The sequence below is a fragment of the Oculina patagonica genome, chromosome 2, assembly GCF_052425735.1.
Source record: "Oculina patagonica isolate OP01 chromosome 2, crgOcupat, whole genome shotgun sequence".
NCBI classification, from domain to species: Eukaryota; Metazoa; Cnidaria; class Anthozoa; order Scleractinia; family Oculinidae; genus Oculina; species Oculina patagonica.
In genome coordinates, this window is record NC_135759.1 from 17,979,992 (window position 1) to 18,006,948 (window position 26,957).

Sequence of the window (26,957 nt, forward strand, 5' to 3'; positions counted from 1 at the left end):
TAACCCTAACTCAGATATTTTTGTGGATGAGATTAACCGAAAGCAAGAATAATAAATGAATAACATCGTTCAGCTTCGGCTTTTAACAGTTCGGTCTCGTCAACTCCGGTAAATAATACGCGAATGTCGAGCAGATAAAAAGACTAATATAATTTTTTTCTTCTCTTGCTGGTTAAAATGTACAGGGCTTTGTCATTTCTTACCTGAAATTCACAAATACACTGTTCATCCCATCTACGAACCGAAGATAATTATTTCATCTTTTAATAAAACACAGATAAACTACCGTCATAGTTAGTACGTAGAGGGAAATCTCTACTAACTATGCTACGGTCGAAAAACTAGCAAGAAGCATTGTGTTTGAAGCCTATAATGTAACGTAGCGCTCTCGACCAATCAGGAGCTAGTAATTTTGTCCCCAGCTGTGAAGAGAATTAAAAAAAGGCCTTTGTATTAACCAAAAAGAATTCTATAAGTGTCCTATCTATTGCAAAATTATTTACTAGTCCAGGCCATTAAATTTACTATTTTTTTTTCTTGGGTTATAGTTAGAAGTTTCGTCTGGGAACTGTTTTTTCGTTATAAATTCATCGAAGGTCTCTTCATTGATTAATTAGCTGAATACACATGTACGTCGTGACCGACCACGATGACCTTTAACTTCCGACACAGAGTAAATGATCTTTATTTTATAACCCCTTTCATGCAGAAACCAAAATATCCGAGAGCTTCAAACGCTAGCCGCAAGTGTCTCGTTTGGAAATTAAAAGAAAAATACCCCATTAATTTATTATAATTGTTCATTATCTAAAAGAATCTAATGACGTCACTGTTATCGCTAGCGGGCACTGTGTATCCAAAATCGCACCACATGGTGCTTGTTTATGACATTAACTTAACGGTTTCGGCAGAATAAGAAACTAAAAACCAAAGGTTATCAGATATGTACAGTTATGGAAGAAATCTTCATTAGGATCGGACGTCGAAAGTTCTAGCACATCACACAAAAAACAACTATTATCTTATCCACGTCTTTTGCAGGTCTCTTATAGTTATCCTCGTACGTTAGCGACCCGATAATGGGTAAAATATCTTTCTTTGTGGCTTTACTTCGTCTGTAAAAAAGCGATAAGCCTTATCTAGAAAGAAATAAATCACCGAAAAATGCGGTTTTGTGCAAGAGCTATGTTTATATTCAAGAATAAATTCGCTACATTAATATTTTTACTGCAATCAGTTCATCTTTTAAGGGAGAACATAAGTTACTTAATATTAACGGAATTTGTTCGTTATAGCTGTTAAAAGGGGCGAACTCAAACATATCAAAGTTTTTAGTACCATCAAATTGCGATTTTATGAATAAAAAGCTTTGGCTATAGTCAACGCCGAACGCTGTATGACTGCTAAATTATTTACAGTGGTTATATGTTGGCAGAACGTTTTGACTGAAGCAAAAACAGAATATTTTTTGGAAAGTAAACAGCGCAAAACAATTTGAACAATTTTATTCTTCTCTCAACTTTTGACGGTATACAGTTATTCATGGCATTGTTTTCTGTTGTTTTGTTCGCAAAAATGTTATTTCAATAAACCTATTATTGAGGGTGTTACAACACAACTAATCTTTAATTCGATGCGTTTGAGGCAATTTACACCTGCAAACCAATAAGCGGGAAAATAATGTTTTATTTGTCCAACCAATCAGAAAGCTCACGCCAAAAAATGAATCTTATTGATATTAATAACCATTGAAAGACTAAAGAAGAGGGGAGTTTTGTCGAAGAATCTCAGTAAATACGACCTTTCTCGGGTTTGTAGTCGCTTTGATACAATTAAACGTACATAATATTTGTACTTATACTAGTCTTTCTGTCTCTAGATAAACTGAGCCAAAATAATTTGGGATTTTCGTTTACAATGAGGAAGGAAACAGTGTTTATGTCGTTCCTAATTGCCACATTCTTTCACGGACTGCTAACAAGGTAAGTAAAACATCGTATTTACTCTGAATAACTTCTTTAAAAGAATTTAGACAAAGATCCTTTAAGCCTTCAAGATTTGGCATAAAAAAATAACTGATAATTCCGTTTATTATTTTCCTCCTTGTATTTTAACGGTGCTCATTGTTTGCGATGATAAATACTGGCCGCTATTCTCTACCGTTGTATTTTAGTTTTACCGAAAACAGCATGACTCGCCAAGCTGACCAGAACCATGCAAGCGGTTTGCAAAACAATCTCCCTATTTACTTGAAGTTTGAATCTAAACATGTTAAATGACCATGTAAAACTCTAAGTCGAAATATTCCACTGTCATGCGACACATTTTTTAACTTAAAATGCTGGCAATTTTTTTGGGGGAGCAAACCTCGGCCTGAAAATACGAGAAATATTGACTGAGAAAATTAAATGTGACGAAGATATTCCCGTTCGTCGTTATAAATTAACGTGATCAGACCTTTTTCTGGTCATAATAAGAACTCCTCGACAAGGAGATTTGTAAGATAAGTAAACTATTACACGTAGAAGTGAGGTGATCCTTCAAAAAAGTATCGACACCAGTCTCATGTATATAAGGCAAGAATTTGGTGTCATCACTTCTTAATACCAATTTGAGTGTTATCCATGGACTTTTCATAAATTACAACACCCAAAAATTGAAAGACATGTATCTGGTTGGTATCCAGTTTTAGTTTTGGACCCATAAAAGGTAATTTTTGATGGGAATATAATGCGGATCTTGCCACAAGTATGTGGCGCACCATAAACGATAGCCATTATACTTCAACACTGACAGGAAAAGGAAAACAAAGCTAGAAATAAATGTTTTTGTAAAACGATCCCAAAAAAGCAACAAAGGTACACCTTTAAATGTTCAAGACGAAGCAGAATATTGAAAATGCATTTCCTAAACATTTCTAATAATTTTCCGAATAATCATGGGCTAGTGAATGAAGATTTTAATATGATTAAAACCTTTAAAACCTTTTTAACCACTTATTATTCTTTCTAAGGACATTAGGGCGAGACAAACGACTTGTTTGCAAAGCTTAGCATAAATTGAAATCAAACGTTATAGGGAATACGAGGATTAAAGTTGCTTTTTTAATGAATTCTTTTAACTTAGTTGCGCGTAGACCATTTATAGTTCAATACCTTTCTTTTTGTCTGGCCAGCAAAATGGAAATCACAATTGGAATCCTATGACTAAGAAGTGTTTTCTTTATATTGTTTATACTTTGAAGATTTCCGTACCAGTTACAACCTAAAAAAAGTAAAATTTTTTGAAACGTTCTCTGGTTAAAATTTGTTAAAATATAAGCTTTCGGCTGCCAAACTGCAGCCTTTAAGGTGTTAATAATTTCCGCTAAACAAAGTAGCAGAGATTACTAGGATTGCCAACTGGAGACCCGATTGCCCAATTTTTATACTTTTGCCTTAAAATATGTGATCAAACTAGGAACGCATATGGTTTGAAGTTCTTAAAAGACTTCCTTAATCTCGCCGTATTATAGTTTTTCCCTTTTCACCTAGAGTTTTGCGTTTGATAATAAAGAATCAAAGTTTTGAAGTTTTAGAAAATAACGTTTAGAATCAGATTCCGTAAACACATCGACGCAAAATTCTTGACGTGACTATTTGTGTTTCTTCCCCTAAAAGAAAGAGCTATATAAAGTAAGAAGGCATATTTAATAACACTTTAAACGCAGAAAACTCAAACGAAAGTTCTCCAGAAAAAGATATGATTGATTGTATTTTCAAAACTGCCATTAACGAACTTGCGTAAACTGAATCTGTGTTACCAAGACAAGTTATTATCTTGCTGTTAGACAACAACAATATTTTAATATAAAAGAATAATCGAGAATGTCAACAGCAGAAAAGATGATACAATCTTAAAGGACGTGAATTTAGTTTCCGTCTTGTTGAAAATAATTTATGATGATATGGTCAATAAGTAGTGTGTTAATGCAAGCCTGTATTCGACACGCAAAAAAATTTGACCCTCGAGTCAATAATAATGTGGATTTTGCACGCGATAAATGTATTTTATCTTATCGCGTGAGTAAGATGGTTTCCCAAATAACCGCAGTATGTGACCGCTGGATTATTTATGTTTGTCACTAAATAAAATATTTATATCGTGCTTTGAGGACAGAGTATTTAGTAGTTCAAACTCTGTTGTTTAATTCTACAAACCAACGTCACGCAAAGGTCTGCAGAGCTTTTATCTCAGTGACAATACCAACAACAACAAAACATGCCTCAACGTGAAATATTAATATTTTTTTTTTTGATTTTTTTTTTTTGTCCAAATAATCTTCGGGTAACAAATTTAATTAGATTTTTTTTTTTAAATAAAAAATTTTTTTATTTTTTTAACCCCCCTTTAAAATTTTTTTTATAAAAAAAAAAAAAAAAAAAAATTTTTTAAAAAAAAAAAAAAAAAAAAAAAAAAAAAAAATATTATTTGACAATTTGTTTACAATTTTGGCGGGTATCCTTGGAAAACTCTTTGCAGCCACTTGTGCCATAAATAGTTTTGAAATACAACCTGCAAAATCTTTAAAAGACCCCAAAAAACGAAAGCCAAGGCAATCATTTAGTGGGAGAAGGTTATGAAGGAATATCAAGTTACATATCATATTTTTTGAATATCATATTTTTTTGCGCTAAATGGTGGCAAAGTAAATCTATTTTGCCTAACTTATGCTTTATCATTTCTCGTGGCCTTGTTTTGTTATGGAGAAGTTTTGTGTTGAGTATCGATTACGGCTGTTATCGATTTTGTTGTTGGATGTTGTGGGGTGAAGTTGCAAAGAACATTATTTTATAAGTCTCAATACTCTATTTTCAAGAAATCTAACAAATTCGAATTATTGTGACAATAATTACCTCAGGTAATAAAGGTAAACAGTTTTTAATGCCACGCCAAGTCACTCAGTGAGTTGTTCGTAAGTCGATTAGCGCTAATCCAAAATTAGGTGTGTTAGTGGCTAGGATTAGTGGCTTACCGTGAAAGTTTTGACTTCATGTTCAGTCTCAGTTATCTATTTTGCCAAGAAATCTAACTTATTCGAGTTATTGTGACAATAATTTCCTTAGGTATACGTTCAGACTTTTTATTTAATATGTTATTTTTTCGTATTTTCGCTATTGTGAACCGATTATCTCGGAACGGGATCGATAAATAAGTGTAAGGAATACATAGAAACCTAATTATTTTTTCAAGTGGACGAAAAATGAAGGATAAACCAATTCTAACTAACCTTTCTGTTTATAGAAAAAAAAAAAGAAAAAAACAAAACAGAAGAGTACTAGTTTAATTAACTAATCGTTTTAACGTTACCTCTGTTACAACTTAGATCACAAGTTGGATACAGCTAGGGCGAGATGTGATTTTTTTTTTATGATGATTTAGTTGTTACATAAATTAAATCAAAAATGCATGTTAACCGTGGTGGAAGGCACACGGAAAACACCACGATTGAAGAAAAAATTAAGACGGAATCCATAGGAAGTCGAATATTTTTTTAGTTGGACAATCGATACCAGATTTATCCATTGCGACCACCCAGGGATGGAACGAGAACAACTCCGAGGAGAATGACAGCGCTAGGCCCCGTCAGCGACAGTGGATCAGTGGAACCAAATTGCGATGTGGTGCGAGAACGACGAAGAGAAGATGAAGCAGTGACACAAAGCCAAGGTGAGGACAGCCACTACGACGTCCTGGCGGTTTCCATCTTAAACCAAAAGTTCAATTTCCGCCAACTTATTATAGTGATTGCGTCACCAGGAGTGTCCCAGGAATTGGAGGAAGTAGAGAACGCAGAAGTACAAATAGTTCCTCTGGAAACAGTCCAAAGAAAAGGTAAGTGACACCCCAAAAATGAACTTTATCAACATTTTTCCTTTTCTGTTTGTTTTGTCCACGGAAATGGCGATCAGTTGTTTAAGCTATACTGATTTAAATTATTTCTAGTTCGCCACAAGCAATAACATTGAACGACAACCACGACTACAACAAGAAAAATACACATCTTTTGTTAAACATCGTATTTCGGATCAATTCTAAGGTCGTGTTCAACTGGAACTAACCGTTTCAAACGCAACCAGTAGGCTAACCAGTTTTGGTTCAGTTATTTGGTTGATGTGTCCCAATAGAACACTTTTCCCACCGTTTTTCGATTGAAGCGTTGATAACCGTTCGGTCGTGTTTCATTAGGAAAAACCGTTTTCGGTTGATAGGAATGTTGGATATTGATTAACCGTTTTGAACCGAAAAAGTCGAAAAAGTGAGCTATTTGGAAACTTACTGAACCAAATCAACCGTTTCAACCTAGTTTGAAGCCAGTTGGAAAAGTGGATAAACCAAGCCAACCGAACGGTTTTCTGAAAACCAAAAGAAACAACCAACCTAAAACGGCCTATCCAACTAGAACAAGACCTTAGGTCGTGCTCTTGTACGACCATGATGATGAACAAGGAAATGTTTTATCGACTGAGAGGCTATGTTACATCCAACATAATTTATTATGCATACATATTATCTCAATCACATAATAGGACCACACTGTTTTTTAGTGTAAGGATATAACGAGAACTTCTTCTCTTCTCTTCTCCTCTCTTCTTTGCAGTTAAGTATCCCGACGCATCATACGCAAAAGTATCTAAACTAATCAACAAAAGACTGAGGCACTACGATAAAAATGTTCGCCCAAACGATACAGGTATGAACATTTGTATGTGATATGCTTTTGTTAGAGCTCTTCTTCGGTCGTCAAAATTTTGAGGTGAAAATGGGATTTTCCGGATCGCTGTTTTACTGATTTTTTGTAAGAAAGCAAACATGGAAGCTTGATCTTTTAAAACGGTTCAAGGTCTTCCGCTTTCTCTGCCCTTAATAATTTCACTCCCTGTACCAGTATGTCACAGAACAACCTCTTTTATATTTGTATCGCATAGACTGCATGACTTTAAAAGCTTTTAAAAACGGTTGTACTGTTTTGTTGTTCTCGCACTGAAATTACCAAGCTAGGTTATCAAAGAACAAATTAAACGAGACTGTTTTGACTTTTCGTACAAGATCATTTGATTTCTTGGTAATTTTAACAAGTACGCAGTGAGTAATCGTGTGATGGTAATTTGAAAGGAGTTCGCTCTCTTTTCTAGGACCACCTGTAGAAGTTCTCATCGAATTTAAACTAATGGCCTTTGGAAAAATTAGAGAAGAAGATATGGTAAGTTAGCTTCAAATGTGGATTGTATGACCCGAAGTTGTAACAGGCGTTCACCTGAAACCCACTTCCAATAGCTGAGGCCTAAATAATAGTTATTGGGATGCCCAGGGGTGGTGGAGGGATAACCTTCTCGGGACTGTTCAGGCCTTGTTTTACATGTTTTAGTTTAATTATGAAGTGAAAATGTGCACATATGCTTACCGAGTTTGATACAAAGATGGGAGTAACAGTGCAACTACTTAACTGCCTCCAACTTGAACAAATTTAACGATTATTAGCTTTAAAAAAAAAAATAAAAGGAAGGAAAGTCAAAACAACAACAACAGCTAGTTTTTAAAAAGTTAGTTTAGTTTTTAATAATTTCTATTATTATTTTTTCTATGTATTAACTTTGTGTCCCCAAATTAGTATGGGATTTTCCCAGGCTATAAGGTTTTGATACTGTAATGAAGTTTTTATCTTATCTTAGCTATACATAAACACAGTTACGATTTGTTTGTTTGCAACATGGCATTGACTTCGAGTACGACAAGTGAAATGTTCCGGTAAACTTTAGACACATTCAATTCGTTTAATGCTTTTCAGGCTAAAAGGGACGCCATCGGTGTTTGAACCCCAACCGATTTTCCTCTCCCATTCACTTTCCTCCTCAATGCTGCGTGCTTTGAAGCAGTTGACTGTTCTTTTCTGCTGTTAAAACTTCTTGAAATAATCTCTCTTTGTTCACGGATTTACAAATGGAAGCGTCCAAACTTATTTTGAACACAGTTTAAATTATGGTTTTTGACTGTTAATTCTTTTTTAATCTGTGCCTTTTCTAAGGATTACACAATCGACATATTCTTTAGACAATGGTGGAAAGATCCGCGGCTCGCTCACGGAGAAGACAAAGTGTTTAACGCTGCCTTAGACCCAACGAAACTCGGCCCTGGAATTTGGACTCCAGACACGTATTTCAGAAACGTGAAGTCCTCCAGTTACCACGCAATAAGTCGTGATAACATGCGACTTAGAATTTCCAAGGATGGGGCTATTTACTTCAGTGCCAGGTAAACTGGAATCTTTGCTATCCTTCTAGAGCGGGTTTTAAATGTCTGTTGTAAAACCCAATAATTGTAAAATCACAACTGGCCAATCACATTGCGTCCAATTTGAAACAATCAAAACTCGCATTTAAACCTTGTAACTGGTGGCAAGCGCCGTAAAAGGTAAAGAACCCAATGATTGGCTGCACCTGATGGGCTGCCAAAGAGTCGACTTTGGGCATGTCTACACGCCGGGCATTCTAGACCAATAACAAAAAGGGCCGATACTTAGGTTAAATAATAAACAAAAAACAAAACAAAAACAAAAACAAAACCCACGTACGAAAAACTTTAGAAGAGAATGATGAATTTTGAAAAGCCAGTCCAAAACTGCTCGCTGTCTAGGGATTTGATTCCGACCTTTGAAAAAATCGAATAGGTTTGGTCTTTTATCGACATTTCGGCTTTTGGTATGTTTGATCTACAGCTGAAAGCAATAGATGATGATATATTTCTCATGAGATTACCGTAGTTCGATAGTCGGAGCCTTGTGTTTTGTTTTATTATCTTAAATATAATATATTTTCCTGTTTCCTTTCTGTTTTAGAATAACTCTTACAGCTCAGTGTGATATGGATCTGAGGCTGTTCCCTTTAGACACTCAAAACTGTGATCTTATAATAGAAAGCTGTAAGTACACGCTTTGCTTTTCAGGCGGGGCTCTAGAAATACCAGATTAAACTCCAGTCACTCTCAAGAGTGCTAAAATACAGAAAAATGCGTACTGAACAGAAAACTACACTGCATGCTTTCATTTGAATGGTCATACATTAGCATAAAGCTGTTAGTACACGCCTTTCTGACATAGCTGTAACGTTCTTTTTGTCACGAGCACGGGTCAAAGAAAAATCTGAGTCCCCCGACGGGAATCGAATCCATGACCGCTCAAACACCAAGCAGATGCTCTATCCACTGATCATGAGCTAAGAGAGACTTATGGGAAAGTCCATTTTCTTGGTTCCTATATGACATGCGTCGGGCATCCTGCATGCAGGACGCATGCATCCTCCATCCAGGATCGGCAATGTTGATAACGTATTGTATGATAGTGAAATAAGAAAGTTGTACTGTTTATCATGTCACGAGCGTGGGACATGAGCGCCATACTCCTTTAAGCGGCGACATTTTAACCCTCTTTCACCTACGACATGATTTGATTATGGCATGTTTTGATTGCAGATGCATATACTGTCGATGACGTCATATACAACTGGAAAAATCGAGGCAAAAGTGCTATCGAAGTGTTTGGTGCAGAGTTGGCACAGTTTGACATGATGGACATTGTAACATCCAAGAAAGCTAACACTAATAGTAAAGGTAAGGTTACTAATAGTAAAGGTAAAGGTTGCTAATAGCAAAGATCCTCACATAGACTACGGGTAGCCCATTGTTTTAGTGGAAGTAAATCAATCCTCTAAGTAGATAGTACATTTGTAAGTTTTATCAAAATGTGAACTGTTTGCGCGAAAGAGTAGCAATCTAACGCCAATCTTTCCCTTATTTTGGTGGTTGTTTATTGTTCCAACGCATACCCCATTCTTGGCGAAGGTGGGAACAAACCCCCTTACATGAAAGATCACTAGCTGAGCTTGACGTACAAGCAATCCACTACCACTGTTAGGGAAAACAAGCATGCGAAGAACCCCCAAAAAATTTAAGTCAACTTATTTGAAGGAGTTATGCCACGGTTTGTGCCTAGCCTAAACTTTTCAAGTTCGTCATTTGCATTTCGTGTTATTCTTCGCCATCCTTAACCATCCTTAGTACTTTTTTGGTTTATTTTTTGGGGGGTGTTTTTTTGGGAACAAATTAAGTTTTGAGTTTACCAGGTGTTTCGAGAAATCGAACTATTTTTTAGGTTTTGTTTTATTGTCAATCAGTTTTCTACTTCAGAAAGAAAAATTCACAAAATATCGTGATATGGCTTCTTTAAGTTCCGAGTATTTAGATCCGGTCATGAACTCTAGCTTGCGCAGCGGGCTGCATAAATTATTTGTTACTCTGCGGAATAAATCGCCTTCCTTTTTTAAATAAAGTTTATTTACTTTTTCTCTCAAAGGGTCCTTTGATAGTCTAAAGGCGACCTTTACCCTTAAGCGACGAACAACATACTTCATCTTCCAACATTTTATCCCTTCGGCGTTTCTTGTCTTCCTCTCGTGGCTTAGCTTCTGGGTTGACCGTCATGCCGTTCCCGCGCGCATTTCACTCGTGATCACGTGCATTCTGAGCACCATGTTTCTATTCGAATCAATCAATTCCAGTCTCCCGCGGATTTCCTACCTGAAGGCGGTGGATTACTACTTGATTACGTCATTCGTGTTTATTGTTTCCGTCATGGTGGAGTACGTATGCGTATTAAACTTCCCGGATAAAGCGTCTCACTTACTTAGGAGTCAAAGCCTTGCACCGGTGAGTCTTGAATTTTAACATTGAAATATTGGTTTTGAACATGGAAATGATAGGTGTATGCTTAATCTTATGGTACGTTTCTCTAACTAATCTATCCTCGTGTTAGACACCGTTAATTCGTAAACGTCACCAAAAATAATTTTTAGACGGGTTAGAGCACTTTTCACCTGAGTGTCGCAAAATCAAAACCAAAGAAAGTCACTCTGGTTAATAACAAATGGCACCGACAATCCAGTGAACCCATCAAAACTCAAAGCAAATACATGTAGCTGGGAGGAAGCGAGGCAAAGCCGTGCGCAAGCAAGTCACGATTGGTTTTGGTTTTACTTCTGATTGGATGAAAAAGTGGCGCGTCAGGGCCACAACTAGAACAAGTCTTGACTTGGCTTACATGCGTTTCCTGCACTTGGCGCCATCAGCATGTTTCTAATTCCGATTGGTTCATTGCATCATTTACGTCTGTTGCAATTAGTCAGATTTAATAATAATAACTTTGATTTTGGTTTTACGACGGCAAAAGTGCATTTAGGGAACTTTTGACAACAGCAATAAGAAAACCTCTTTATTATTGGCCTGGGCCTTTTTTAACTACTTAATACAACTTTTAAATTTCTTCTCAGCCTCCAACACCGAATCAACCAGGAAATTCCATCGCAGAGATGATGGATCAAACAACATATAACTGTAACAAAGACCCGCGCCCTAATGGAGTAGCGGGAGGCCTTTCCCTTAGAAAAGGAGCCTTCCTTCACGAAAATCTCTCGGCGTCGAGAAGAAAGACGCCTTTCGTCAACACTGCCTATATGGATGGACTCCCGACCAAACAATTGCCTCCCCATTATATTGACCAATACGCGCGGAAGATTTTCCCGCTTCTTTTTGGGTTGTTCAACATAGTCTACTGGTCTTACTATCTTCCACGGCGATGACCTGAAGGTTGGATAGAGAAAAAGGAGAGGTGAAGGTCGACTACGCCCTGAAGCCGGACACAGCTCGGGGGAGGGTGGTTTTCCTGTGCTGCGTAGTCCGTAACACCTGTACTGTTACATATCAAAATAACGCTGAATGCTTTTTGTGGCCTATATCGACGAGGGGTAACAAATATAACAAGAGCTGAGCTTGCGCAATACTGTGAGTTGGTGAAGCTTGTCCGGAAAATCTTAAGAATCACCCCAAACATTACCGAAAAGGGACCTGTAACGCCCTGCATACTTTTTATAAAAAATTACAAAGTTCCGCTGTCCAGAATTCCTTGAAATTACAAAAATTCAGAATTTGAATTATGTCTGAAACAATACTGGTCACCTCCCCGTGTCTCATGGCCCGGCTAATTAGGCTTTCTTGTAACTTGTGTTTGCGGTTTTGCGCGTGTTAAGAGAGCAGCGCGAAACTCAAACACGAGAGCCTGTCGGGAAGTCTAGACTAAACAAGATTTTCAGGGCTGCGAATACAAAACTAATCTGCTAATGTTACCGCTCTTCCAGGCAAAATCAGCCTAAATATTATTCGCTGTTTTATCTGCTAATTAAAAGGCCGGACAGGATACAATTATAACGATACTAATGCAGTCAAACTGAGAAAGAAGAAAGGTCATGCACCTATATAAGAAATATGATTGTAATCTACCACCAAATTTTCAGTAACAACTTTTAAAGGAATGTATGACAACCAGTTGGGAGAATCAATATCTCAATCTTGGAACTGAAAAGGTTAAGGACGACCCTGTTCCTTACATATACTTCAACACAAAATCTGCCAATACTATATATAGCAATACCATATTTGGTAATATTCTCCCCCACTGCACGGGTTTATAATTACAGTGGAATTAAAATAAAAAAATAAAATTCCGATTTCTTAAACCTCCCGATATCTTGAACCAAAAGTGGTTTCCTTCCCGATTCCAGTGGGTTTTAGGTTCGCTGGTTTCCTCTCTATAATTATATATAGAGAGGAAACCAGCGAACCTAAAACCCACTGGAATCGCTTCAAAACGCCACCAAATGGCATAATAATAATAATAATAATAATAATAATAATAATAATAATAATAATAATAATAATAATAATAATAATAATAATAATAATAATAATAAGGAAAACACAAGATTTACATAGAAGAGGATAGGTAAGTCGATTTTATCGGATATTTTCCCTTTATTTTGAATTATTTTTTACGATCGTTATATTCCCATACAAACCCATATAATAACGTTATAACGCAATGTCATACGTAGTCTACATGTTGACGGCTCCTTTAGGAGCTTGGGCTACCTGTGTTTTGAGTAATAAGAAATATTGAAGAAATATAAGTAGATGGCTAACAAAGTCAGTCCCCTTGCAATCTGGCGTCCTCTTGCGTGGGATCAACTGTCTGGTGTGTTCCAATTTAAATAATATTTTTTCTTCTACTCCTTTTTTGAACTTCTTATAATTTCATTCAAATTCACGTTTATCCCCGCCTATAAAGTCACTGCCGTATGCCTTGTTCCGAGGGGAAGTGGGCCGCGTGTGCACGCGTCTCGCATGGCTAAATATGCGTGTGATACACGCGCGACACTACCCCGAGTCTCGTGCAGCGGGGTCATCTTATTTTGTAGTTTCTGCACAGCAAAACAGTTAGAAGTCTGAAACATTACAATATTTTGCTTTAAATAAAAGAAATCAAATGTCAAGGACATTGAGGAGAGGAGCAGAGGGGCGCTCTCCATTACAAACTATTTTCGTCTGCTTTGTATAAATAAATTAGTTGTTCCTGTCATGTCGGCTATCTGTAAAATGTTTTTGTTTTTAATTTTAATCCTCTTTTATCTTATTCAAAAGGGTTCAAAGGCCCTGTTTTCCTCGCCAGATCTCGTCTGTCCATCTGTCGGTTGATTAGTTTAGCAGGGGTTCCTAAACCATTATTTCGACGGCTTCATTTACAAAGATAAATTGTATTGCCTCTTTTTTGGCTTTTTTTATCCTCAGCTTTGCTTATTGGGGGAGACTCTATGGGGGTTCGGATAGTGTTAAAGAGCTAAACTTAGCTTTAGGTTTGCACACCTGGGTCAGTCATGTATAAGTAATCACAGCGTTCGAATTTACCCATTTGCATTTCTAAAGATTAAGAAAAAGTTGAAAATTTTAACAATGTTACACCAGGTAAAACTCTTATCCAATTTAAGATTTGAACCTTGAAAAAGAGTATTATTTAATATTCTGTACAACTCCTTACAAATACAATGCTATTTCCATGAAAAATATCTGTCGACAGATTGTAAGCGGAACAGTTGGATCGGATTAAGGGGAAGGGGAATAATTGCGACCTTGCTCTCGTTTTATACTGTTTATATTGTTTGAAATCCCGTCAAAATATTTTTCCAAAGGACTTTTGTCCACATTTTGTCAGGCCAACTATCATCAGATTTTATTCCCCATGGCGAACAATGACTATCTTTTAATTTTAAGTCTAGCTCCCACAAAATTAACTGCCGTCTTACCAATTTCATGCATTGTCCGGCACATTGCCAGCGGTGTAATGAATCTTACGTTAACAAAAACATGTATAAAAAGCGTCGCTTGAGTAGATTTAACACTCGGCAGGAAATGTAGATACATCATGGATTAATGAGCGAAAAACACCAGGATTTCCTTTACTTATCCTTTGTAAGAGCAATAATTGCTTTCTGCCCCTAGAAAAAATATGTTACCGGCTTGTAAGCTCAGAGCACTTAACAATTCAAATAATTCAAAATTTCTGACCTACGACGAAGCTCCTGCTATGAGGTGCGTCCTGACTTCGAGCCTAGAATTCCTCCTTAGTTCTTGTCTTTCTCCTGCTACATGGTATGTTCTGTATGTTTAAAATTGACACTGAATTCATTATCGGGGGTCTGGTTCGTTTATTTTTTGATAACCATACTTCCAATGTCTTGATCGTTTCACATTTCCGTCTGCCCAGGGTCACGGCTTTTGTCATCATTGTGCTGATTAGTAAGTGTCGCCGATTAAATTTCGGGCGCATCAGTATTGGAGATCAGTCTCACAGAACAATTTACTGCCTCATTCAAGACTCGTTTAACTGAGAAGCGTTTATTTTGCTGACACACGGCGCGAATTGCTCTTGATGATAGCAACACTCCTGCCAGGTAAGCTTTGGTAAGCATGATTTATACGAGTAGACATTTGTTTGTATTCTGGGCTTCTAAACACTGGGAAAGAGCCCGGGGGGGGGGGGGGGGGCACTCCCATACATGAGCTATATAGGTATGTGCCGCTGTGAAGGGTATGGTTTTCAAGCAGTTTAGTCTGGGATAGGGTATAGAAATCAGAGAATTTTGGTCTAGAAAAGGGTAGCATTTGCCGGGAAACCGATCGACGGTATGACGAATATAGTCCAGAAACTCGGAAGAGAAAGAGACATCCGCGGCATCCTTGTTCACAGATGGTTGTCCATTTAAACACTGATAATGATACAGTTCTAACAAAATGCAAGTCTGGGATAGGGTAGGGATTTTCAGTGTCTAGTCTAGTATAGGGTTGCAAAAATCGACTGAACATGGTCTGGTATAGGGTAAGGGCTTCAAATTCTCAGCGGCACACCCCCACCCAAAAAAATACCGGGTGCCCCCCCCCCCCCGGGGGAAAGAGGCAGGGTTTGAACCGTCCCGTATCTTGTGGTTTCTTTGTTACCTCGTATTTTGTTCACGAGTGCTTTCCCTTCACAAATGCTTAGAAAAGAAATAAACTGAACAAGTTTATAACCTACATTGAATCCGAAGATGATATTAATAATAGTATTCAGTTCACCGTGGTTGATTTCGGCTTCATGAGACGAAATTTGCTCATTGAATGGTTTTAACAAATCAACAAAACTCTTGAAATTGACAGTGAAATTAGGCAAAGATTTAAGAGACCTGGAGATATCAAACTCCGTTCTCTAACGGTGAAACATCTGCCCCATTGCGTTTTCAAATCAACATGCAAGCTAATTTTTCATGTACACTCTGTTCGAACTCTGCATGTCGCTTTCCACCGACCGAACTAATTTTAACTTGGTTGCTTCCATGTGATCGCTGGCTAAATTCTCCTTTCGATTTCAACACATGATCAATTAGTCAAGGTAGGAGAATTAAGAAATTATCACCAAGGTGAAATTATGGATTTTTTTGATATTTATACAAATTCTCCCTTATTGTATAATGAAACGTAAGGAGAATTTGTGAGTTATCATTAGCGGAAAGCTTAAAAGATTGATTTCATACCCTGCAGAAAGTATAACCCTGGTTAACTTAGCTTTGTATCTCTGGAGCATTTTAAACAACACATACCATTTTCTGTGGGTGGTGAACTCGCAGATAGAAAAACACATGTTTCCTTTTAATCTTCAATTTTAAGGAAACTCTTGGAAACTTTGGTTCAGCCCTAGAGGAAGGGGGAAGATAATGAGATGCTTTATCTTCTCGATGCATTCATTCGTAAAACAATCGATTATGGAACCTTCATCTCTACTGTTCTGCTATTTAGTTTAGACTAAATCTAAATTTGAAAAACAAACAGTTTTGTGTTAGGGTTGGTTACAAAAATTAAATTAGAATTAGTAACACGATCCACGGGTGGCTCCAGTGTTGATAAATAATACATTACGGATCCTAAGCCAACTACACCGATAATCCACGCGGAAGATAAACGATGCAAGCGGCGTAAACAAAGACAAATTGTATGCTTTTGTTAAACGCTAAAAGGAACTAACAGGGAACTTGCAGCAGTAAAAAAATGGACTGCTCTAGGCAGTCTGGACTGTGAGATCCGCAGAACGCCAACGACAACGGCCTTATTATTCAGTGAATTTGGAATATTTCAGTGAATTTGGAAGTTTGAAAACAATGAAATAGAAACATAGTAAATGTAAAACGGAGACTGACGTAAACTTTCTGCAGCGTTTTTGTCAAAGACTTTCTCAGATCAAGCAAAGGAAAATTAATTTAAAACGAAAAAACAAAAAAACAAAACAAAAAAAACAAGTCGGTATTGGAATAGAGAGGAAAGAGAGACCAACCTACTACTGTACTAGCCGGTCATTCCTGTTCATTTTGGCATAGTTAGAGACAAACGCATGATTTGAGTGTAATGTTCGATCCATAATTGATATCCAGAGCGAACTGATTAAAGGAAGAAGTTGGCTGTAAACTGTGCAGTCTATTTTTAAACGGTAAGCTTCACTAAATCAGTTCTAATTTAATTTGCACATGCTGACTTAACAATAACGTGAGTCAGTGGTTTGCGTGCCTTTGGTAAGTTGTTTCTTATCTCTTTTCGATTGGAAAGCATTTAACTGAACAATGTTTTTCTCATTTCCTGTGAAAAGACTTGATTGAATTTGGACTGGACTAGTATACTAGAGAATTATGTATGTTGGAACGTTTTAAAAAGATACGGTAATTAATAATGTTGACTCAATAAAAGGAACGCGCTTAGTTACATTAATGCAAACTTCTTTCTCAACCAAGCGGAAAGTTCTTTAGTATCATGACTTTTAAACATAATGTAAGCTATGAAGGTTGAAAAGTGAAGTCATTCAGCATTTAAAGGAGAGAAGGTGGTAATGATGGTAGAGAAAAATGTTACATTAGTAAAAAATAACTAAAGAACAAACTGTAAAATGTGAGTTCTAAGAGTCACACAACAGACCTACTCTTCTCGCTCAGTCTGAAAGGATTCATGCCAAACCTTCAGGCAGTTTTGCAAATAATTTCGACTTAATTGATAAATTGCGCTTCTCACATTCTGCGTAGAAAGCTAACATTATTGCTGCTTTTAGCAGCGACAAAAATTTGAACTGTCGTGTAATATGGTCATCTCGTTAAAGGTGGTCAAAATGACGATCTAATTTCGTGCCATGCTGTTTGTATTTCATATTTTCTTATTTACAATAGGTGCATACACATTAGTTTTGCTGTTATGTCCTGTTTGTTTAGTATCAATACCAAGACTGACAAGGACAAATATGTCATACAATCTTACACGGTTCACGGCTATCATCATAAAGTAAAAACACGAAAGAAATTTTAGTGCCCCAAGGCTCTTTATGGTGGTAAAATCGAAGTATGATTGGTTTCATTTGACTGTTCTAGTCGAAATCGGTTCCTTGTTTTATTATTGCGCATGATGAACGATGAAATGCAGAAGATAAAATTGCCCTTTCGATCGCACTACTGAAAAGTTCTATTTTATCTCTCCAGTTAAAAAGGAGCAAGTTTTTCTTATTGAACGGAGATGTGGTATTTTCAGACTTGTCAAACGGCACTAAATGTATTCTGAGCTGACCATTAGCTAAAGAAGTTGCCGTACAGTGAAATATAAATACCGATTTCTCCAACTTCCGAAGGGAACAAATTAGCTCGAAAAATCGGGGGTTAAATTGCAGTGTTCTTCTGAAGAAAGGGAAACCACGTTTGGTTCAAGTTATATTGAGGTTTGAAAAATCGAAGGTTCCAGAAGTCGGGATTGCACTAGTGTAGTCCGGTAGTCCAGTCCAGTGTAAATTTGTATTTGTAGCTCTTTTGTCGTCGTTCGCCGCCAAACCAAATCATAATTGTTGTTTATTTTCATAGCTTTTCAATTACTCTTGTTACATGCATATCTCTGCGACAAGTCACGAACAAGCTACATTGCTATCGTTTTTATCAAACAAAATATGAACGAAATGCTTTTAGCTCAAAAAATGGTTTGAATAGTTTTCAAGTAGTAGGATCATCAAAAACACATTTTACTTTTTCCTGTAAATAAGATCTATTTATATTGGCTTTAATGAGATTTTAAAAAGTGATAGCGACGTTTTAGAAGAGCGCGCGAAAGATAGCTTGCTGATAAAAACATTTAATGAAAACCTGTTACTCCTCACAATTTTTCCGTTTACTCCGATAAGGAGCTTTATCTCATCACGTTTCAGTCCCACAAAAAATCAATAGCACATTGTCATCTGCCTGTTGTCTGTGTTCCTTGGCTTTCAAGAAAAGAAAAAGCCAATAAATAATATGATAATTTTGCTCATTATTACAAACAGAGTTCCGGTTAACTCTATGAAGGTGGATTTCCACTGACGCGTACTCGACCGCGGTCAAACGACAGAAATATGCAAAAAATAAGAAAAGTACTGCAAAGATAAGGTTTTAATTTTCACAGTTCAAAGCTCGATACATTACCGGTATTCTGAGGGTTTACTAAGTTTTTTGAAGCTTTACTAAAAAAGTTCTACGTGTTCGAAAATAGCGATATGCGGACTTGTCGGCGCCATTTGTCAAAGCACTTTGGTTCGGATGCGGAACATTTAAAAAGTAAAAACACTCGTTTACCTGAGGAAATGGGAAGTACACTCAGCAACTATTTTTATCTATCCTTGCTCATACTAACACTTCAATACGAACAAAAAACGCCGAAATGGAAAGAAAAGCTGCCTGAGACGTTTGACCGCGGTGAAGACGCGTACGTACACTACGTACGTGTGTAAAAAAATTTAGAGACAATGTATGAACGACTTGAGTAAACGTCAGTGGAAATCAGGCATTAAAGCTGTTCGTAATATCTGACAGCTGTATCTATCTGCACTGATTTTTCGGAGTTCTAAAACTTGGGCATTTATAATTCGCAAACTTTGCTATTAGTGTCCACGCAAATAGAAAAGTGAAGCACGCTCCAGGCAACTGAAATATAAATGCGACTTTTAAATGGAGCGTTCACACATGATTGCGGCACATACAGCACACACACACTACCTCACCTACGACCTTGGTTTTCTTGAGAACAGTAAAACTCAGCCTTATGAGGAACCGCAGGTCAAAGAGTTCGATTAAGTGAACAAGGTGCTGAGGGTGACATCGACGTGTCTATAATAGGCTGTTTAAAGACTGCCACTAAACATTTCTTTACAAGGCAAGTTTGCGCGCTGCTCTTTCTCACTGCTCACTGATACAATTTGAGCCTGGGTAGTAGTATCGTAAAAGTCAAACAGCAACAAAATCGGCCAACATTTTTCATCTTTATCTTCCCTAACATCATCGCCAACGTTGATAGTTTGCAAAGAACAGTCTGTTGCCTTATTTAAAATTTCTTTTATAAAAGGTCACGATGACTTTATTTATACTTGTGTTTTGTTATAAAAACTGTCAACCATGCCATTCAGAAGGGTCACTTTCATTATGGGTGCGCGCCGGCGCTTACGGTCGTTTGCTTCTTGTTTTGGAGTAAACCTTCACTGTTCGAAGCGTGAGCTAATTGATCCAGTAACCTCTTCCTGACTTGAGTACGTGTCTTTGCGAACTTGAAATCAAACCACGCATGTCGTGTGCCTTCGCACACTCATTTATACCACGCGTGCCGGGTTCGAATCTATCGCACGCATTTACTTACAGTTCATACAGCTGCTCCGAATAACTTACACCAACTTACAACTGATTGCTCCATGGTGATATCAAAGACGTAAACCAAACTCTATATGACATAAAAAGCAATTTGGCCTTATTCAAGTATAAATTGATGTGGTATTATATGCGAACGATTGACCCGAAATCCAGTCTACAGTGCGATATCTGGGCAGAACTGAGCGAGATTTTGTGCCTGTAGATGTATTTTAAATGGCGTACATCGCGTGCAGCACAAACCTCTGGAGGACACGTGCCCCACCCTGGTAAAAGGCTCTCGACTCTAGAGTGCCGAAAGTGGACTTCGTTTGACGCGCGTCAAAGAGAATCTGGCGTGCCGCATAAGAACGTGCATGAACGAACCTCGCGCGTGAACGTGAGATGCTCTGCAGACCAAAGACTACTGGAAAAACAAGTGGTTGGGGCACAAAATGAGAGCGTAGGCTCCTTGTTGGCTATTGAGAAAGAAGACAGGGGAATAAGGGCCAAAGGTTTCTTCCTCTACAAAACATCCAGGTAGAACGAGAATTTACTCCAGCCATTTTCCCCTCATTTTCAGTCACTACTCTGGAAAAAGGAAGGATTCCCTGAGTAGGCTGATTGTCGGCATATCGCCCGTGAGCAGCGAACATAAGAATTGCGCCTTCTGATTAGTAAGAAGTTTCGTCTGGTGGGGGTGATAATACGATTTTTGAGGGGTGGTTGCAAAGCTAGATTACATTTGTTCATACCAGTCATAAAAGATAGCGGCCGATTTGATATGCAAATTATGTAAATCTTAAGGAAATTGCTTTAAGTTCAGGATATTTAAAGCATCAGAAATTCATTCCAATATATTATTCATGAGCTGTTTTTCGTTTAAGACGGGTCCTTTAACCGGAGTGCGATATTTTGACAATCAAAACTGAGTACGATAAACTCTCGCCAAAAAGTGAAAAGTAGGGCTCTTTCCATATGTCAGAACTGACCGGACGGTCCGGTGGTTTTGATTGTGAAATGGGCCTTTTCCACGAGATTTTTCCACAAATCCACCATATCGATGTATAATATTTAAGTTTTGACTGATTTGACAGGACAAAACTGACTAACAACGGAGTTCTGTTCTTGAATATACCGGCCTGGTAGCCCGTAGTCAGTTTAATCTAAATTTTTGTGCGTTTTTTCTTATATAAAGGTTAGATAGAGACTGCTATTTGCTTTCAGCAATTATTTGCGAAAAATTCAGTACTACACTGTAGTCGTTTAAATATCCAACACCGTATTGAAAACGTTTCCTTAGCAACAGTCCTGGTTGTCATGCAAAATAAAGAATGCATGTCATTACTGACGCACAAATTGAATATTCATATAAAATAATAATATTTGTCGGCTTTCAAGGTTATAGTTAATAAAATTTGACATGCGTTATCCTCGCTGTCATCACAAATGAAACATTTTTGTTGTATATCGCGGACGGACTTTGTGATCGTGCCGTTGATTATTTATTAGACTTCTTTGCGGTGATGTTATGACTTCGCATGCAATCATTAAAGGAGTACAGTATAATAATTAGAAATGTTTTCTTAGAAACAGTCTGGTACGGTCGACTTTAGTGCATGGTTATTATGCAAAGTAAGGAATATTGGTTGAATATATTACCTATCTCCATTCATAAAAGCTTGGTTGATTTACACCTAAAGCAGAACTGAGCAATACACAGCGAAGACTTAAGTTGGTGAGTTAAATCTGGGTTGATTATCGTTTCGTAAAACTAAGCGAATTGAATGCGAAAAAACATATTTCCTTAGCTAAATTTTTGCTCCCTTGGCTTCGATTTTATTATATTTCGTTATAAATTGCTTTCTCAACTTCCTTTCACTTGAACATGTTAATTGCACTGTGACTGAATGACTTACAAACGTTCAGGCGATCTTTTATGTCTTGGTTATAATGGAGATAACGTTTGCGATTACTTAAGCCACACTCTAGATTCTCCTAAGTTTCCTTCTTTTGTCCCATGTAGGACCTTTGTAGAGGCGACTTTACTTCACTGATGCATCCAGTCTTAGGCCCCGTCCCGGCAAAGATCATTTTGAATTACATTAGGAAACGGAGGTTATTTCCATTTATTTGCACTAGACAGCAGACTTGAAGTTGTTCGTCTAGAAATGACCATTTTCTTCCGTGCCCATGGCGCGGTGGAACTGGGCTTTGGTACACGGTTACCACCCAATTTTCGTTCAGTTCGTTTGCGTTACGTTCGTGAACGTTATCTAATTTGATGCTCTTATATTAAAATTGCTCATTTATTTCTTCTTACAAATCAATACTTTATGTTAAGTATCATACTAGTCATTTGTTTTTTTCTGTTATTTTTTTTCTGCATGCTTCTCCGAGAATCTATATATATATTCCTCATCTGAAATATAAACTCTTTTTGCTTACTGCTATGCATTTGAGAAAATGGGGGTACATCGGCCAAGATAGTGTCCCGTGAGGGGGATGTTTTCTTTTCATTATTTTAACATGCGTCATCGGCCACTATTTTTAGGAGAAATAATTATAGAATTTATTCATCCTTTGGATAGTTTTCATGTCTGAGTTGTATAACTCAGGAAAAAAGATCTGTTCTATAATAGATAAGGCGTCTGACGCATGTATTGAAAAGACCTTTCTGATCTTTGTGGCTACGTTTTGTTTAATGTTTTCAGATTAGAATCGTCCTTGAAGTTGCTTCAAGCTCTAAACGCCTGTCTAAACAAGCCTTAACGAGAAAACGTTTCTTAAAAGCTTTCTTGGCCGGTCTCGTTCCACTCGCATCACGTTTAAAGAAAGCCGAAACATTTGCATCCCCCAAGGTATTTGCCTTGAGGTGGATTTCTTCAATCTGTGAACAAACATCCAGCTAACAGCTTTGTTCTGTCAGTCCTCTATTATTCGCAAAATTCGTCGTTTCATTTAATTCACATTTATTTTTTCAGCGATTCATGTTTCACCATCCCAAAATAAGAATTTTCAAATTGAAGTGCTATCAGCATCGGTAAATGATATTTAAGTGTTGATGTTTAAAGACCTATGATCACCTATAAAGTAAAAATGCATTCAAACATGTAGAAAAACTAAAAATATACAAGACATGTGGACATATTAATATTTAAGCAGCTGTATTAGACCTGATTGGAATACATTACTCACATCTCCTCAATTCAGTCTCTTGAACTGATGCGAGAATCGCGCGTCTACGTATGACAAAGATTGAAATATTTATTACAAACTTACCTTGAAACTAAGCATTAGTGTTTACGTAGCAATGAATAGGAAAGTAAAATCTTCATAATAGAGAATTGGTGAAGGATAAGATCACCGGTGATAATGTGTGCAAAATATTTATTTTGTTGGACGTTGGACGTGCGGTTTTGATGAAGGGATAGAGTGCGAGTGGGCACGCTTGAGTCACGTGTTTAAGCGAGATCAGTGCAGATCACCACAAAACCACTTGTCCCACAAACCTCAAAACACTCAGACCTGTGGTAAAACAACGGCAACAAACGAAGTCTCGGACATGAAAAGTCCAGTTAAACGGCATTAAGAGTGAAGTGTAATTTTCCTTTTCAAGACGGTCTAAATCATGTCACAAGCTAATCGGAACTAAAGGCCACTCGGTAAGCATTAAGTATTTACTTGAAATTTCTATTCAGTTCAAATTTATGTCTTTGTCAAACATAACTGAAAATAATTATCATGTATGCATATTTTTACGTTTGACCAAGAAATCAATTTTTTGATCACCCCATCATTCTGTTAATACCGTCAGCCAAGGAACCATAAAAATAGCCTCCATAGAATCTTTTTCACGGTCATAAAATGGAAATAGCGCGATAAAATCGACGAGGAGATATCACAGCGGCTTTATAGCCAGTAGGGGTGTATAGAAAACAGTAGATTTACTAATCTAGTTCGCTTTCAGCATGCAATGAACTTGTTATCTTTTTCATGGTCTGTTTTCTCGCGTTCTGTTTATGAAATTTTTACTGGGTTGTTCACCGATGCTAAGCTTGAGAAAAACCATGTCAAAATTGTCCATTTCTGTTGACAAATATAACGTAAAAATAAGGAAAATTCAAGCGCAATTGTCTAACCAGTAGATTGCAAAGTAGCCAATCAGAATGCAGGTTTATTCAGACACGTGGTGAAGGAGCAATTAACCTGGAGGAGTGCGCTGAATCTTGGTATTTAATTGCATTTTTTATGCACGGTTAATTCGCTAGCACACAAGTTCAAGCTTCTAAAAGCTCATTAATATATATATGAAAAGAACAAACAACACTAATCAATGCCACATAAAAGTTGAGATTTCGAATAAGAGAGGTTAAGAGCTCTATTTTTCGTCGAGATGTTTTTTTTGTCTTTTTTTTTTCCTGTAATGACCATGAATAATTTTCTAAATTGATTTTAGTGGAAATTCATCGATGCAAGACATGCATTCACGTCGGATGTTATGTAAAAGTTGCGTAACTCTCTTTTAACGACAGCTGATGAAACAGTTAAATTCTGTTTTGTGATTTTTACTTTTAATTTATTTTTAGGTCATTTTAGAGCCGTTTCACTTGCTGCTCTGCTGTAAATCTCTTCCGTCCGATTTTCAAAAAAAAAAAGTCATGACAAAATGGAATCACAAAAAGAAATAAACGGCATGCAGTGCATGTAGAAGAGATGACGTTTCACAAAGGGTCTAACATAATTTTGAGGAAAATTGTCAAAAACTCAACGTAAATAAAAGTAGCTGACACCTTGTGCGTGATAAAAACTGTTATCCAATTGCAGTGTCCTTTTTTTAAATCTAAGAAGCAATGTTGGTGATTGTCTAAATAGCATAGCTAGGATCATATGGAATTCAAATAAATACAGTAGTTATTAATTCACAGGCCAAGGATACAAAATTAATAATACATTGTCTTCGTAGACACAGTAGATTGCGTTATATTGTAGTGTGTGACATCCGATAAACGACATACGCGCGATTAGCCTGCGTTGCAGGCGTCTATGTAGTTTTAAGCGCGTTTTTAAGGGGGAGGCCGCGCGAGAAAAAATCGTCGAATTTTTCCTCGCGTGGCCCCCTCGCGACTTTCGCGTTTCCCATACGCGCGCTCGAAACTACGGCGCCTGTTACGCAGGCTAACGCGCGATACGCGGGAGTCAGCTTTTAAGCTGCGAGAAAGGTCAAACGGTCTCTTGTTTCTGCTTGATTACAGCGGCCCTGTATTATAAGAATTAGAAATTTCTGTCTACTAAATCTAATGTATGCCACATTATATAATAAGTATCTTTCTTTTATACATTGTAGTGTTCCATTCTGACTGCACGGGAGTATTTTGCTTTTGTATTCTACGCGGCGATTTCTTGTTAAGTTAAACTTGATTTCTGTTCGATCGCCCTAACTGAGTAAAAGAGCCCATGGTGCGATGACAATAAGCAATTTCCTGACGTCATCGCTTAAAAACATTTAATTCTTCGCACAGTGCAAACTGAGTAGGGCAACTTGCTGCCTTAACAAACTGAAGTATGCTTTTCCTTGTTTTTTTTTTTTTCGTACGTACACTTGTTGCTTTTGCTGTTGCTTGTTTCTATTCGCCACCCCAGAAACATTGAATCAAGGAACAGTCGGCACCAGAATGTCTGGTCAATATGAGTTATGATTGGTCTATCGTTGCCTTTACAAACTACGGACCAATCATAGGGCGCATGTACTGATCAAGGCATCTGTTGATGACGAGACAGTTTACTCAATAACCTTGCTGCAGCGAATTTAAGACATAAACCTGGTTTTCACTAGCGACGCAAGCACAAGCGCAAGCATAACAGCTCTTATTTCACCATGAAACCGCGCCTCGACGCAAGCATAAGCATAAGCGCAAGGATCAAAATTTTTCCTTTTCTTGTGCTTGCGTCTGTACTTTCGTTCGCGTTATGCCATGTGAAAACGAAACATCGCATAAGCACAAGGAAGTTTACGACGTCTGGCCGTGTCTGCCCAATTAAAAAACTCGTTCCAGATTCCCCCGCGTCTGAGCATTTGAGCCTTGTTAACTAGTAACTTGTTCTTATGCTTATGTCGACATTCGTTTTCACTTGGTACAAACTACTTATGCTTGCGCTTGTGCTAGCGTCGATAATAAAAACCAGGCTATAGTGCCACTCCTTGAATAAGTGTATAACATTTCGTTGCCTGTGCATATTTACAGGAAGAGAGTGGTTTAGGTTGGCCTGAGTCGAATCGATGGCGAACAAACGGACAAAACAAACAAACGAAGAAAACCGGAAAAAAAATCAATAAATCACAATATTTAGAGAGGAAGCCACATAAGCCCTAGCAGGTTTTCATTGCTTTTAATGAGGAAAGAAATCCGGAGTTGAAGAAAACCCTCGGAGCAAGACGTGAACCAACAACAAACTCAACCCACGTATGGCACCTATAGCCGGAATCGAACCCGGGCCACATTGGTGGGAGGCGAGCGCTCTCATCCCTGCGCCATTCCCGTACCTTTTATTCCGAACTTTTGCCCAATCTGCTACGTTTGTCAATCTGGCAGACCATTAAAAACATGATTATCATCCCTTTCTGTCTTTCAGCTCTTTATGGTTTCGTGAAAATCAAGTTTTTTTAGGATCATGATTAATGCTAGAGTAGTAATTTGGTGTATTTTTCCGAGAACATTTTCAGGTTATCAGCAAATTGACAAAGGTACCCGACATAATACAGGTGCATTGATCAAAACTAGCATATTCAGTTCGAACAGGTATTTTGTTTATACGATTGCTTGCTGTTAAAGCGAGAAA

At 37.5% G+C, this 26,957-nt stretch overlaps 1 protein-coding gene across 1 annotated transcript; it reads left to right on the plus strand.

Moving 5' to 3' along the window:
* The first annotated feature begins 1,880 nt into the window (after positions 1-1,880).
* Positions 1,881-12,020, plus strand: LOC144643264 (gamma-aminobutyric acid receptor subunit rho-1-like). Its single transcript, XM_078502465.1, has 9 exons — positions 1,881-1,982; positions 5,800-5,875; positions 6,637-6,733; positions 7,176-7,243; positions 8,066-8,292; positions 8,876-8,958; positions 9,508-9,645; positions 10,388-10,740; positions 11,361-12,020. The coding sequence occupies exons 1-9, from the start codon at positions 1,918-1,920 to the stop codon at positions 11,667-11,669; spliced, it is 1,416 nt and encodes a 471-aa protein (XP_078358591.1). The 5' UTR covers positions 1,881-1,917; the 3' UTR covers positions 11,670-12,020.
* The last annotated feature ends 14,937 nt before the right edge of the window (positions 12,021-26,957 follow it).

Bases quoted from the DNA above. Each gene is read 5' to 3' on its own strand.
- LOC144643264 (XM_078502465.1), top strand. From the start codon at position 1,918: ATGAGGAAGGAAACAGTGTTTATGTCGTTCCTAATTGCCACATTCTTT. The intron at 8,959-9,507 runs GTAAGTACACGC...TTTTGATTGCAG, and splicing joins TGATCTTATAATAGAAAGCT to ATGCATATACTGTCGATGAC. The intron at 10,741-11,360 runs GTGAGTCTTGAA...ATTTCTTCTCAG, and splicing joins GGAGTCAAAGCCTTGCACCG to CCTCCAACACCGAATCAACC.